The sequence below is a fragment of the Pongo abelii genome, chromosome X (genome assembly GCF_028885655.2).
Source record: "Pongo abelii isolate AG06213 chromosome X, NHGRI_mPonAbe1-v2.0_pri, whole genome shotgun sequence".
Classification (NCBI taxonomy): Eukaryota; Metazoa; Chordata; class Mammalia; order Primates; family Hominidae; genus Pongo; species Pongo abelii.
Window position 1 is genome coordinate 19,037,060 of NC_072008.2, and position 16,486 is coordinate 19,053,545.

The 16,486-nt window shown below is 43.7% G+C and overlaps 1 protein-coding gene across 6 annotated transcripts in view; it reads right to left on the reverse strand.

Moving 5' to 3' along the window:
- PHKA2 (phosphorylase kinase regulatory subunit alpha 2) overlaps positions 1-16,486 on the reverse strand; it is a 91,465-nt gene that overhangs the window by 53,655 nt on the left and 21,324 nt on the right. For all 6 annotated transcript variants that reach the window (XM_009234636.4, XM_054544386.2, XM_002831440.5 and 3 more), the window contains exons 2-5: positions 7,647-7,805; positions 5,875-5,922; positions 4,500-4,668; positions 2,139-2,221 (exon numbers count right to left, since the gene is read on the reverse strand). In XM_009234636.4, coding sequence (XP_009232911.2) covers positions 2,139-2,221; positions 4,500-4,668; positions 5,875-5,922; positions 7,647-7,805 — 459 coding nt within the window. The remainder of the gene's footprint in view (positions 1-2,138; positions 2,222-4,499; positions 4,669-5,874; positions 5,923-7,646; positions 7,806-16,486) is intronic.

The window sequence follows — 16,486 nt, forward strand, 5'->3', positions numbered from 1 at the left end:
AAATCTACTCCTTTCCTCTGTACCCTTTTCCTCAAGCACCCCCTAGCCCACCCAGCCACACTCAGAGCCTGTTCCTGCCTCTGGGACTGCACAAGCTATTCCTGCACCCAAACTCCCTACCTCCTCCCTTCTGCTGATCTAGACTCTGCTCAGCTTCCAAGGTCCAACTCAAGGCCCACCCTTTCCACAAAGACTTCTCAAGTTTCTTCAGACCAGGGTTTGTCAACTTTAGCACTATTCCATTTCGAGCCAGGTAATCTGAGTCATTGGGGGGTGGGGGGGCGCCTGTGCATTGTAGGATGTCTAGCAGCAGTCCTAGTCTTGGCTCACTAGATGCCAGGAACACCTACTGACCAGGTGCGACAACCAAAAATGTCTCCAGACATCGCCAAATGTCTCCTGGGAGGGCAAGATTGCCTCTCGTTGGGAATCACTGCTTTAGACCTGGGGTCAGTGAACTCCACCCAGTCTTTGGAACAAATCTAGTTTCCCACCTATTTTTGCAAAGTCTATCTGGGACAGAGCCATGCTCATTTATTTACGTGTTGTCTATGGCTGCTTTCATGCTACAAAGGCAGAGCCAAGTAGCTGCGACAGAGACCCTAGGGCCTGTAAAGCCAAACATATTTACTCTCTGGCTCTTTACAGAAAACCTTTGCTGACCTTCCTTTAGACCATAGTGGCTTTTTTTAAACCAGCCTTTACCTTTTCCCTCCTTCCCTGAGAGCTTTACACACTGGGGTTGTTGCGTAAAGGCGCCTCAGGCTTTGCCTTCCAAACCAGACAGAAGCTTGGAGGAAACGGGGTTTATACACATTTATACTCAGCAAATCTGGCCCAGGTTGGGGCTCTGCCTGGCTCGAGCCCCTCTACCTGTGGCCCGGTTGGGGCAATGCTCATGGCATCCCAGCTCCCACCAAGGTGCTAATGCTGCTACCTCTTTAGCCCCAACTCAAGCCAGGACATATACATCCCGCAGAACATGTTAGGATCTTATTTCAAACAAGCATAATGGGAACTACCATTTAATCCAGCAATCCCACTCCTGGGTAACTACCCAGAGGAAAAGAAGTCATTAGACGAAAAAGACACTTGCACATGCATGTTTATAGCAGCACAATTCACAACTGCAAAAACATGGGACCAATCAAAGGCCCATCAGTCAACGAGTAGATAAAGAAGCTGTGGTATATATATAATGGAATACTACTCAGCCATAAAAAGGAATGAATTAATGGCATTCACAGCGACCTGGATGAGACTGGAGACTGTTATTCTAAGTGAAGTAACTCAGGAATGGAAAACCAAATATCATATGTTCTCACTCCTAAGTGGGAGCTAAGCTATGAGGATGCAAAGGCATAAGAATGACACAGTGGACTGTGGGGACTCAGGGGGAAAGTGTGGGAAGCGGGAGAGGAATAAAAGACTACAAATAGGGTGCAGTGTATACTGCCCGGGTGATGGGTGCACCAAAATCTCACAAATCACCACTAAAGGACGTTAATGTAACCAAACAGCACCTGTTCCCCAATAACCTATGGAAATAAAAAAATAAAAAATAAAATAAAATAAAACAAGCATAATGGGCCAGGAGTGGTGGCTCATGCCTATAATCCCAGCACTTTGGGAGGCCGAGGCAGGAGGATCACCTGAGGTCAGGAGTTTGAGACCAGCCTGGCCAACATGGTGAAACCCCGTTTCTATTAAAAATACACACATTAGCGGGGCGTGGTGGCGGGCACCTGTAATCCCAGCTAATCAGGAGGCTGAGACAGGAGAATCACTTGAACCTGGGAGGCGGAGGCTGCAGTGAGCTAAGATCACGCCACTGCACACCAGCCAGGGTGACAGAACGAGACTCTGTCTAAAAATAAATAAAACAAAATAAATTAAAAAAATATAACAAGCATAATGGATTCAGACAGAGCACAGAGTACATTCCAAAAACATGAAACCCCCAACTCTATCCCAGGACAAAAATACGCACTGTGTGTGTGGAGGTGACACAATCTTATAGCGCTAGTCTCGCTAACCTTTTGGTGAGCCCCAAACAGCCTGGCCCTGAAAACACTGTACGATTTTTATTCTTTTTGTTGACTGGCACATCGGAAAAGACTACCAGGGTTGATACTTACAGCGACTTTATATGCAGCTTCTATGTAAAAGACAAGATTCTGTATGAAGGCCACCTCATCGAGAGTGAAAATGATACGTAAGCCTAGCAAAGAAAAACAATGAGGTTATGAAGCCATGTTGCAGAGAGCTGCCAGTCACAAATTACAAATATCACACTAGGAAATAAACCCTTTTACCCTCATTTTCATTTTTCTTCCAAAGGCATCAAAAATGAAGTCTGAAGTAAGGCATAACAGTGAGTGTCTAATCTCCAAAAAGAGGGAAGGAAGGAGGGAAGGAAGGAAAATAAGGAGAAGGAAAGGAAGGACTCCACTTTCCTGTGTGTGCCTATGAGTAGAAAGGGATGAGAGAGATTTGGGACCTCTGGTACAGGTTGGATTGATGCGGAGAAGGTTCCAACAAAGCAAGGATTTTAGTCCAGAAGAACCAGAGACACTGTCTCTATCTTTGAGAGAGCCAAAGAGAAGGGTGAATGCTTTTCCCAGTGGGAGACAGAGAGTCCCCAGCTCCAGGAGCTGGCCTTCCACCCTGCAGAAAAATATAGTCAGTTATAACAAATACAGGTATTTTTAAAGTATGAATTCTGGAAGCTGCTATGGATATGATAGGAAATGGACTCTTACATCAATGAGGGAAGCTTAACTAGTAAGCCAGATTAGAAGTTCAATCAGAACTAAGTTTAACTAGAAACTGAAAATAATTTGGCAATATATATGAGTTGCTTTTGAGTGATATCTAACTCTCAGAAGGAAGTAAATGAAGATGGGGTCAAAGTTGGTATTGCAACATTAGTTATAGTAGCAAAATAAAAGAAGGAAGGAATAGTTAAATTAATTATGGTATATCCATTGATAAACTCACTAAAATAATGTTTATGAAGAGCTTGTTATATCATGGGAGAAGTGCTTGTTATAACGCTATGTAATAAAAAGACTATGTTTATGTGTACAATGTGACCTTAAACATGTAAAAAAATGCACAGGAAAAAAGACCTGGAGGAGATGCAGCCAAATGAAAGTTGGCAGTGGAATTTTTTTCTTTGTATTCTGTTATATTTTCCAAAATATCTACAGTGAGCTCATATTAATTTTCATAGCCAAAACGTAACTTTATAAATGTGTGGTTTATTCACACAGCCATAACAATACTGCTTACTGATTTCTGGGCTTTTGAGAGTTTCATACTTGCAGTCTGCAATGAATGGGAGGCCTCAGACACATCAGTTGACTGGACTGGTAGGTGATAAGAACTCCTAGACACAGCCGCTAAGTGCCCTAACCTGGGGGAGCATCTGTGGCACATGCCATTGTGGGAGAGAGACCACCTGGTATGAGACCCTAGTGGGAAAGAGAGAGGCCTGGCGTCCAGGCTGCCACAGAGGCCAGCGGCTCCGGCTTCAATGGGAACAAGGCGTACCGCCGGCAAACTGTGAGCCTACTCAGCCTGCTGAGTAGTGGGCTGCTCAGCCCACTCTGGGCACGCTGCTGAGTGGTGGAAATGGTGGTGTTCAAATATAATTTGGAAAAGTGAGGGTGTGTCTAGAAGAGGGTGACCAGGGTAGTGAGTGGGAGAGCTGAAAGGACAAGGCTGCTGATCCTGGAGGAGAAAAGTCTAAGAGCAGGGGTGAGATGGTCTGCAGACAGCTAAGTGTCAAAGTTAGACCAGACCTAGGTGGCTCCAGGAACTAGGAGAGAGTGACAGTAAGGGGGCTGTGTGCTCAACAGAGGGAAGCTAAGAGAGCCAGCTCGACGGCCTTTACCCTGCTGGTGCCCAGATGGAGGGTGACTGTCCTCTCTGCAGGTTACAGGCAGGGTCCCTGCACTTCCTGCCCTATTGCAGAAACAAATGCACAGAATATGGAAAAGCATGCTTTTCTTTTGTGTAAACTGCTAATTTATAATACTGATTGCTATGGTTTGAATGTGTCCCCTCCAAAATTGAGGTGTGGCCAATGTGATGGTATTAAGAGGTGGGGCCGTAAGAGGCGATTAGGCCCTGAAGACTCCTCCCATCCTACATATCCTACATGGGATGAAGGCTCTTACAAAACACGCTTCGTGGAGCCTCTGGCTCTCTTGCCCTTCTGGTCTCCCCCATGGGAGAGCACAGCGGTCCTCCTCTTTGGAGGATGGAGCCCTTACTGGACAACTGAGCCTGGTAGTGCCTTGGTCATGGACTTCCCAGCCTCCAGAACTGTGAGAAAACGCATCTCGGTTCTGTATAAATGGCCTTGTCTGAGGTATTTTATTAAAGCAGTGAAGCAGCACACGGCCTGACACACTGGCCGCTACCTGTCCTCCTCCCACCCCTTTTCCGGATTGTCACTCGTTATACAATGGGCTCCAGCAACCCCAGCTCACCTGAGGCGGTCATCTGGGCCAGGAACAGGAGGAAGAGAGAGGTGGCATCCACCTGGAGGTGGCCCCACTGGTCGTCGCCCACCACCGTGCTGCAGGTGGCGGTGTTGTACTTGGCGTGCAGGCTGTCCTTGGTGCTCTGAGTGTGTTTGAACTTCTCCACTTTGGCCACCTGAGGGAGAAGGCAAGCCCGCTCTGCATAGTTATGGGGGTTCATGGCTGGCAGAGATCACGGCCATGGCCAGCCACCTGGATCTAGAGCTCTCATCTGCTACTTCTGGGAGCCAGAGGGATGGAAGGCAGCTGCTAGGCGGCACCGCACAGAGGGACTGTGCTGGGGATTCTTCTCGCCCACTTGCCTGAAATGTCCCAGCCTGGGGGGAGTCTCATCTGCAGGAGTGACGGGTCATGCCAAAGGGTGTCCTTGTCTACATATCCCCAGCTGTGACACATGGTAGATACTCAAGGAGAGATGGAGGGAGGGAAGAAGGGAGAAAAGGAGGGGAGGAAAGGAACCTGTTTAAATTTCAGTTTCTTGTTTCTTAATGTTGAAAGGAAAAGGGCAACTATGTCTTTTCTTGCGCTGACTGAGGGTGGGGACTGTTTTGTCTTCGTCTTTGAATTTGTGCAGATCCTAGTATAATGTTCTATGTGCAGTACATGCTCAATGAATTGTTTTATTTACCCCTCACTGAAAATACCACTAAACAATAATATCAAGTTTTTAAAACTCAAGCATTTCATCTCAATGAAAATATACCCTTTTACAAACATGATGGAATAAACAATAATATATGGCTTTCTAGAAGTGGCTTTAAAAAAAAAATGTTTTCTTCTCCATTAAAAAAAAAGCATGTTTCTCCTTTTATCCATGTAACTCTTCAAAAGAGAGTCTCAGAAACTGTCCTTTGAGACTGTGGTTCAATAGTAAAGTTACTGAAAATAATTTTAAAAAGAGAAGGTAGCTGGGCATGGTAGCTCCTCACGCCTGTAATCCGAGCACTTTGGGAGGCCAAGGCGGGAGGATCACTTGTGTCCAAGTGTTCAAGACCAGCCTGGACAACATAGTGAGATACTATATCTACAAAAAAAAAAAAAAAAAAATAGCCAGGTGTGGTGGTACACACCTCAGGTGGGAGAACCACTTGAGCCCAGGAGTTTGAGGTTGCAGTGAGCCATGATCGCACCACTGCACTCAGCCTGAGTAACAGTATGAGACCCTGTCTCAAAAAAAAAAAAAGAGAGAAAGTAAGCAAAATATTTTCAATTGCTCTTCCTCTTGAGAAGAAAAGTACAAAATGTCTTAAGCATGTTAAATGTCACAATTACAATGACATGGAATGCCCACTTGGCAAACATGTGTGTGGGTTCTGCCTACCTGTCTCATCATGCACTGGAGAAGACCTCGCATCAGCTTCACCACGTTCTGTGGAGAAAAAGCAGAATCAGAAACACGGCCCAGGGTCCTTGCTGCAGGAAAATCACCTCCTGATCACTGTGGCTGGCAAACCAGAACCGCCCAGCAACTGCCCTGGAAAGGCCAGTCCCGAGCCTACGTGAGTGTTCTGATGGTTCATGTCCTCTCCACTCCATCATAAAGAAAGAAAAATCTCGACAAAGTGACTTATCTCAAATAAAGGGGTTGGATCAGATGATATCTGCCACCTCTGAAATTCAGTGACTCCTCGCTGACATCTTAGCAACACAATTTCTGTAAGTGCAGTACTCTGGAGCTTTATGTCACATTTCTTGGTAATTTATTTTTGTTACACTAAGTCCACCACGCCTGCCCAAAAGTAATGTTTGCCAACATGGCCATTTGTGAAACCATCACTGAATTACTGAGTAAAGCTCTAACAAAATGCAAGTGACAGCCAAGGTTTCTGAATAATATGATTTATTGTAACCAATTACTAGTCTTATTATCCTCATTATAAATAACAACAATAATGCTACGTTAATACATGAGACACCACGTCACAGACGATCCACTGACCGTGAGGCCATCGAAGAATGTCTGAATCAAAGATAAATCCCAAGGGCTCTCATGCCAAGAGAATGATTTTTATATTTCAGTGCTCTCTACTTCAATGCTACCACTCAAAACACTTGGAAAATAACTCCTGTGTTCAGGGACAGATTATTTTGTTACAAACTCAGTGACGGCAAATCTTTGGTAGGTATCTTGGTTCTGGATTTTGGAAAACAATAAAAGGACTTCATTGTACTGTATGGTGAATAATATAGGCCCCCAAATTGGATAACACCAATTTGGTTCAAAATTAAAGGGTGACCATAAATTAATAAGATTGCTTTCCTGGAATGGCTCAAATTAGAAAGGTATTTTTAAGGGAAGTTTCAAAAATATTTTAAGCAGCGGCAATAATGTTTGGATAAATATCCTTCCAGTGTGACTACTCTGAAGAGTACATGCTTTGGAATGTGAAGCTGTGGTGAGGTGACTTTTAAAAAACATATCAGTTTATGATGATGTCTTGTGTATAAATATGTACAAAATGGATAAAGTACGTGTGAAAGAAATGTAACTAATTATACAAATTGACACTTTGGGGTTAGAAATGTGGATGCAGCCAGGTGCGGTGGCTCACGCCTGTGATTCCAGCACTTTGGGAGGCTGAGGCGGGCGGATCACTTGAGGCCAGGAGTTCAAAACCAGCCTGGCCAACATGGTAAAACCCCGTCTCTACTAAAAATACAAAATTAGCTGGGCGTGGTGGCAGTCGCTTGTAATCCCAGCTACTCGGGAGGCTGAGGCAGGAGAATCACTTGAAACTGGGAGGCGGAGGTTGCAGTGAGCTGAGATCGCACCACTGCACTCCAGCCTGGGTGACAGAGTGAGACTCCGTCTCAAAAAAAAAAAAAAAAAAGAAAAAGAAATGTGGTTGCTTTCATTTTCTATTTGGTGTGATTTTGGATGTTGTCAGTTTTATGGGGGAATCTCCAATCTCAAACAGAAAGACCAATGTGAGGTTGAGACCATCTAAGTGCCTCCCCAAAATATTCTATAGCAGAAATAGAGGAGAGGCCTGCACCCAAACAGTTCTGCACACACAGCTACTTCTCTGTGGGTTTTTCAGTTCAAGGAGAAGGTGGCTGAGCAGCCAAGATACAGCCGTCAGTCACTATTACCTGCTCCAGCTCGTAGGCCTTGGCCTTGTCCTCATCACGGTCTGCATTCTTACGGTAGGCCATGCCCAGGCCCCACACGGCCAGGATACTGTAGATGTTATCCCGTACCCAGGCATCCTTCTGCTCATGGCTGGCTGACAGCAGCCCTGTGACAGGGTTCTATTAGAGAAGAGACACAAAATGGCTCAGTGCCACCCTTCATGCAGTCCCTGGGTAACAGATGCTTGTCCTAACAGGGTAGATGAGGACCGGGACCTGGAGCAGGGAGACCAAAGTTCTAGTCCTTGCTCTGCCACTAACAGTGTGATCTTGGGTGAGACATCACATGCCTTCTCAGCACCTTAGTTTCCTCACTTGTATAATGAGAATATGTGACCAGAAAATCTCTCAGGAACATTCCAGCTCTTATGTTCTTTTGCTTTCAGACGAGACCACACTGTTGTAAGTGGTAAAACAGAAGAAACAGCAAACAGGAAAAGACTGCAAGGCTTTCACAAAGCTGCATATTGCAGATCTTAGGTCTTCTTCAGTCTTCATGTGTCCACACCAATAGGTAAAGCATTGAACCTGTGAGCAAGAAACCTAGAGGCAGGGCCCCACTCCACTCTCTAGCTCTGTGTGCCCAGGGAAGCCACTTTCCCTCTCTGGGCAATCCAGATACTTCATGTGTCTAAACAGAAGGTGCCAAGCAAGAGGACATCTGGGAGTCCTATTTAGCTATGATATCATGGGTATTTAAAAGGGCAACTGAGTCACTAAAAAGCCAGACCTTGCCACAAAAAATTATACACAAATGTTCATAGCAGCATTATTCACAAAAGCCAAAAAGTGGAAATAAGCCAAATACTCATCAACTGATACATGGATAAACGAAATGTGGTCTATACAAACAATGAAACATTATTCGGCAGAAAAAGGAAGTATGGATGCATGCTACAACAGGGATGGACCTTGAAGACATCACCCTAAGTGAAAGAAGCCAGATGCCAAAGGCTACATAGTGTGTGATTCCATTTGTATGAAAAGTCTAGAAAAGGCAAAGCTATAGAGACATAAAGTAGATTAGTGGTTGACTGGGCTGGGAGTACAGGTAGTGGCTGCTAGTAGTTTTTTTTTTTTTTTTTGGTGATGAAAATGCTCGAAAATTGATTGTGGTGATGAATGCACAGATCTGTGAATATACTAAAAACCATCCAGTTGTACAGCTTAAATAGGTGAATTGTATGGTAAGTAAATAAAGCTATTAATTTTTTAAAAGCCAGTCCTAATAAACTCTGCCTAGAAATCAGATTAAAGAGTCACATAATGATAAAGCCTCTGTTGACATTTCCTGAAAATTTGTACATATAGATGTACATATAAATAAAATGTATCATAACAATCAGAACCTTGTAAGCTTAAAAAAATTACATTACTCTAAAGGGCACCATATTATTTACAAGAGAACTCATGAAAAAACTGCACTGGGTACTTCCACAGTGATACTGCCAATATTAAGTAAAAAACACTGGCATGGTTTCACATGTTCCCACCTAAGGAATTAAATATTTGACTTTCTCCTCTAACAAATCTATGCCCTCTATCAAAACATCTAAAACTCAACTGATATTTCCCACAGGGGCAATGGTATTCAATATATTGACATGGTTCTACGGCCAACAACTATGAATCACTGATGTTAAAGTCAACCAGAATTGAAACCTAGGAATGACTGAAAGTACAAATCTTATTCCAATAGTGGACTACTGGTATTCTTTTTAAGTAACGTATAACATAAGCATTTTGGCTGGGTGCGGTGGCTCACGCCTGTAATCTCAGCACTTTGGGAGGCTGAGGCGTGTAGATCACTTGAGGACAGGAGTTCGAGACTAGCCTGGCCAACATGGTGAAACCTCATCTCTACTAAAAATACAAAAATTAGCTGGGTGTGGTGGTGCGTGCCTATAGTCCCAGCTACTCAGGAGGCTGAGACAGGAGACTCACTTGAACCCAGGAGGCAGAGGTTGCAGTGAGCCGAGATTGTGCCACTGCACTCCAGCCTGGGTGACAGAGTGAGAGTCTGTCTCAAAAACAACAACAACAACATAAGCATCTTTATCTGTTCTGAGGTCTGTTGGGTAAGCTGGGGACAGGGAAACATCAGGAGACCCAGAGTAAGAACTCAACCCATTCCTTGTGTGCCCACCAACCATGAGTCTACTAAAACAAACAACCTTCTGGTGACACAGCAGTGATCGCTTACACATAGTGCCAAGTGTGGTTTGGATTATGAAATATCCCTGTCCTGTTAACGAAAGTCATCTTACTCTTTAGACACTGCTTAACTGTTGGAGTAGATTAGTTCATCCTCACCCAAAGTTATACTGTCTGTCCCCCACATTCAACTACAGAGAAGCAGTTTGAACGTTTCAGGGGATTCCCATATTCAGAACCAAACACATACATGCCGTGTAAAATTAGGGTGTTACTGCACTCAGCAATAGGAATATTTACTTTTTGACTTGCTTCTCGTTAAGTCTATAAAAACCAATGCATTGTGTTGGAAGAAGATGGGGGTGGTTCCATTTTGATGTGATTCATAAAAACTGAAATGACCACAGATTGGCAGATACTCTGCCACTTCTGCTCTGCTGTCCTTTTTTTCTTTCTTTTTTTGAGACGGAGTCTCACTCTTCTCACCCAGGCTGGAGTGCAATGGCGCGATCTCAGCTCACTGCAACCTCTGCCTCCTGGGTTCAAGCAATTCTCCTGCCCCAGCCTCCCAAGTAGCTGGGATTACAGGTGCCTGCCACCACACCCAGCTAATTTTTTGTATTTTTAGTAGAGACGGAGTTTCACCATGTTAGTCAGGCTGGTCTCGAGCTCCCGACCTCAGGTGATTTTCTGGCCTCGGCCTCCCAAAGTGCTGGGATTACAGGCAAGAGCCACCGCACCCAGCCACTGCTTTCCCTTCTAATAGGGATGACCCAGTGGTTTTGTCTTTGAGTCATTCCCTTGCCTGGAGATGGACTATGCTGCCATATCTGTACTCTCACTTACTGATGCTTATGAACCACCTGAACAGGTCCATCTCTTTGGAGCTCTGGAGTCTTTACTTTAAGTATGGCAATGGAGGATGGAAAAAAAGGCTGCCCTGTCTGATGCCATTCTGCAAGCTAAACATAAACACAGGCAAATGCAGACCACAGGAGGATGGTGGGGAGATTGGTCCAAGCCAAGCCTATGGTTTCAGATGTGATCATTTTAACCATATGTTGCTTTCCAATCTTTGAAAAACACTATTTAGCTATATCTGCACCCACACAGAGCATTGTAGAAATACGTAACCATAAGCAGATAGATGTATCTTTTTCAGTTGTCTTTCTTCCTTCTCTTTTTTGCTTGGTTCCCTCCTCCCCTCAGGTCAGCAATTCCATACACTCCATATAACAACCTCATATATACATTTTTTCCACATTTTTTTCCTGTGTGTTACTAAAACCAGATTTATATATATATATATATATATATATATACACAAAATTGTACCCCTTAAATAGGTGAAGTGTATATATATATATAATTATGTATAAATTCCTGTTCATGCACAGGTTTTCTTTTTGGAGGTGGGGGTCACTGTTGTTTTGTTTTCTTTTGAGATGGAGTTTCGCTCTTGTTACCCAGGCTGGAGTGCAATGGTGTGATCTCGACTCACTGCAACCTCTGCCTCCTGGGTTCAAGCAATTCTCCTGCCTCAGCCTCCTGAGTAGCTTGGATTACAGGTGCATGACACCATGCCTGGCTAATTTTTGTATTTTTAGTAGAGACAGGGTTTCATCATGTTGGTCAGGCTGGTCTCGAACTCCTGACCTCAAGTGATCTGCCCACCTCAGCCTCCCAAACTGCTGGGATTACAGGCGTGAGCCACCGTGCCCGGCCAGGGTCACTGTTTTTAACGAGCGGGATGGTGGGATCATATGATACACACTGCTGCACCCTGCATTTCTCTTTCAACAGGACCTATGAGGTCCCTCCATGTCATCTGGCATAATTCAAACTCATGAGTTTTAGAGGCTGCATCATATTCCATAGAAGATACCTGTAATAATGGGTATTCATTTCTTTTCTGGGATTTTTTTTAAATTTGGCAATACAAGGACTATAATAAATATCCTTATATATTTAACAGTGCTTTTATTTCCATGGAATAGAATCCCAAAAATGGGACTGCTGGGTTGGCATATTATATGTGTATACACTTTAAATTTTCATAACTGTTCACTATCTCTGCCATAAGTTATCAATAGTTTTAATTTTTTGTCAGTCTGATGGATGTAAAGTGATATCTCATCACCATTTTTATTTTTAAAATTTTTATTTCCCTGACTACCAGTGAATTTAACCATCCAGTCATTCTTGTCTGGGAGGGAGGGCCACTGGATTTGCTCTTCTGTGAGGTGATTAAGTTTTAGTTTCTTCTGTGTGTGTGTGTGTGTGTGTGTGTGTGTGTGGGTGTGTGTGTGTGTGATGGAGTCTCACTCTGTCACCCAGGCTAGAGTGCAGTGGTGCGATCTCGGCTCACTGAAACCTCTGTCTCGGGGATTCAAGCGATTCTCCTGCCTCAGTCACTTGAGTAGCTGGGATTACAGGCACATACCACCACACCCAGCTAATTTTTGTACTTTTAGTAGAGACAGGGTTTTCCCATGTTGGTCAGGCTGGTCTTGAACTCCTGACCTCAAGTGATCCACCCGCCTTGGCCTCCCAAAGTGCTGGGATTATAGGCATGAGCCACCACACCTGGCCTAGTTTCTTTTTAACCAAGTACTATTTCACCATTTCTACCTACAAAGAAAGACAACCTTCCATGTATTGTGTTTAAGAGCAGGCTAGAATCAAACTGCCGTGTTCAAAGCTCTCCTACCATCCAGCTGTAACCTTGAGCAAATGACTTCGGTGTCCACCTGTCAAATGGGGATTATAACAATGTGTACACCTCATAGGGTTATTTGTGAAGATTAAATGAATTAATTCGTATCAAGCTTTTTGGACTGTCTGGCACACATAACTGCTCAATAATTGCGATGTTTAATATTATCGACCTGTTTGAACGGCTTTCATTAGCATTATTTCTTCTTCATATAATTACAATAATTTCAGGAAGTCAGATGATGTAGCTAGGGGAGGAATCTGCAAGTGAGTTCGATGTAACCATCATTTTTATTAGAAAAAAACACCAAACTTTGGGGTGCCCTCTTTTATCATTACTATAAACATTACTGGTAAAGATATTTTATCACATTGACATTTTTGAAACAAAAAACCTGGCCACTCTGTCCTCTCCACACCCAGGTCTTGCCTTTCTCCTTCAAGTTTAGCCCTGAATTTTGCTCATTCATATAAATTTTCTCTGTTTACTTTGCCTGAAAAAAATCATGACTAAATTAATATCAGGGGCAAATTCTGTAATAATATCCACTCTCCCACTCTCCCACCTATATCAGGTGACCTGATGTGGAGTCATGAAGGACAGGAAATGGGGCAGATCTCTAGAAATGGCAACTCAGAGGATAGCTAAGAATCATAAGCAGTAGGTATCACAAGCCGGTCTTAGTGGAGATAGCCCGAACCTGCACTGACAGTTAGCATCCCTGCCTCAGGAGAACCTGCCAATGATATCCTTAAACTCTATGAGAAAGGGCCATAGAGACAGAGGAGCCTAATATAAACTGAGTTTCATCAAAAGCAAGGGGCCAAGAGCTGAACAGCTTGTCCTTTATCTCCAGCTACTTGTTCACCTCTCTTACCTTCTCCACCTCTTCTGGGTTTCTAATCTAGGAAAAGTGCCCTTGTTGGCTCCTGTTGATGAAAAATAAAGGGCAGGCCCCTACGACCTAGAATGGATTGGGCCCAGAGCTTGGCCCCTATGGTCTGGTAACAAACAATATTAACATCTCAGTGGCTTATTACAACAAACGTTTACTTCTTGTCCATGCCTCGTGTCCACCCCTGGCTGGCTGTGGTTCTGCTCTGTGTTACCTTCCCTCTAGGAACCAGGCTACTTGAGCAACTTGTATCTAAAGCACTGACTGTTATGATGCCATTCTCATATTTGCTATAAGGAAATATCTGAGACTGGGTAATTTATAAGAAAAGAGGTTTAACCGGCTCATGGTTCTGCGGGCTGTACAGGAAACGTGGGGCATCTGCTTCTGGGGAGGTCTCAGGGAGCTTTTATTCATGGTGGAAGGCAAAACGGAAGCAGGCACTTCACATGGTGAGAGCAGAAGCAAGAGGGAGATGGGGGAGGCGCCACATACTTTTAAACTACCAAATCTCGGGAGAACTCACTATTGCAAGGATGGCATTAAGGGGTGCTAAACAATTTCTCACAAATACTAAACCATTCATAAGAAATCCATCTGCATGATCCAATCACCTCCCACCAGGCTCCACCTCCAAAACTGGGGATTACATTTCAACATGAGATTTGGTTAGGGACAAACATCCAAACTATATCACTGCCCATTCTGTGCACAGGAGAAGAAAGACACAGTGAACCATGAGGGTCAGTTCATCATGAAGATAAAACAATCTTAGACTTGTATGAACCTAACAAGAGGTAAAGGAATAAACATAAAGATGGACAGAACAGAACAGAGTCTAGAAATAGATCCACATGAATAGGGCAAACTGATTTTTGACAAAGATCTAAAGACAATCCAAGAAAGAACAGTCTTTTTAACAGTGTTGGGACAAGTGGGCATACATATGCAAGAAAAAGAACCTCAATCTCAATTCCACTGCTGTAGACCAGTTTGAAGAATACTACCATCTCAACCATATTGAGTCTTCTGATCCATGGACATGGGATGTCTTTCTGGCACAATCTGAAACATGGTTTTCATACTACAAGATTCCTAAAGGCAGAGCCTATCTTTTTTGTTTACCACTCTAGCCCAAGGTCCTGGCCTAGTTAGGTACCTAATAAATAAATAAATGAATATATAATAAATCACTATATTTTTACTGATTTATAGTCTGAAATATATTTTCAAAGGTACTTAAAAGTATAGACATTCTCTGTCTATATATATCTGTATTACACATAGCTAATACAAGTAAATTTACCACTTAAGAATGCTCATTTTGGCTGGGCACAGTGGCTCACGCCTGTAATCCCAGCACTTTGGGAGGCCGAGGCGGGTGGATCATGAGGTCAGGAGTTTGCGACCAGCCTGACCAACATGGTGAAACCCTGTCTCTACTAAAAATGCAAAAATTAGCCAGGCATGGTGGTGCGTGCCTGTAATCCCAGCTACTCAGGAGGCTGAGGCAGGAGAATTGCTTGAACCCGGGAGGCGGAGGTTGCAGTGAGCTGATACGGCGCCACACTGCACTCCAGCCCGGGCAACAGCGCAAGACTATTACGCATGTCCTTCTGTTCAGCCTTTCTTTAGGAAACTCAAAAGAAATAAATCAGACATGCACAACATGAACCTTGAGAATGACTCAAGCAGAAGCTAAAGCCTCATTTTCGCTTTAAAAGTAGAAAAGTGGACAAAACAGGGGAGCTGCTTCAAGTACAGGAAATGGCTCATTGCTGAACTCAGAGCTGAGATGGGTGAAATAGAGAACAGTAATGTCACAGGATGGAGGTGAAGTTTAAGGAGGCAGAAGTTAGGGTAGTGAATTTCAGTGGGAGTCAGGGTGCAGTGGTGGAAGCTGACCAGAGAATATAGGATACATGACTCCCTAGGGTGGTGTGTGTATAATTTAAAAACACAGATTCAACATTATAATTTTGTATTGTAAAATGAAAAACAAAAAACTAAAGTCTTCATCACACAAGCTTGAGAAACAACACTTAAACAATCTTCTTGACTGGTGGCAATACAAAGATGATGATTCTCCAAGCAAGCAGGGGATGGGTTAGATTTTAACAACAGAAGAAGGCAGAGATGTTGAAATAGTAACATACACTGCTCCTTTGTGGGTGCGTGCGTGGGCACGGAGGGGCAGGTAAGGACTGCAAAATGGATGCTGAGCCAATAATGGAACAGCAGAATGCCAAGGACTTGGACAATAGATTGAAACAAACTAAACGGTATTCAACAAGGATTTGTTCATTGGGCTCATATGTTTCATAAATTTTTGCTGAACTAATTTTATTAGCTATCACTCCCACATTTGAATTGACTCAGCTCCCTTTACACATACACCCCCACCCCTGGGATCCCAATAAATCTTTAAACAGAGCTTCTTCTCTCTTTGCCAAATCACCTTCCACACCAGCAGCCACTCTGTGACCCAGCCACAGCTTGCCCAACACTTAGGTACAAGAAAATTCATGAAGCCAGTCTACTAAACCCATCTTATACCACAGTCAAACAAAGAAAATTCAACTGGATGATACTGACTGCAAATTTTAACAGCAACCTACCAACAGTGTGTGAGTACCACGTACCAGAAAGCCAATGCTGTGTTAGTAGAAGTATTGTTTTCGGAACAAGGGAAATAAGAGCCTCACCAAACGCCAGCCTGGCAGAGTACATCTGGTGTACTCTGTTACCGCCAAACACCATGTTTTAAAAGAGACATTCACTACCTACAGCATAGCCAGAGGAGGGTGATTAGGGCAATGAAAAAGCTAAAAGCCACATATCATGGGAAGGAGGAAGAATACAGGTGTTAAGGGGAGGCTTCAAAGAGCTGAAAGGTTGTCCTCTCCAAGAGGGATTCAATTTTTCCCTTTACTGAACTCTTCCGATTTCAACTCAGGGTGTCCCCTTGGGCCCTTCGTTTCGTCTCTGTCCTGATGGAAATGCTGTTGCTTCTGCCTGTCCAGCCCCTGTCTCCTC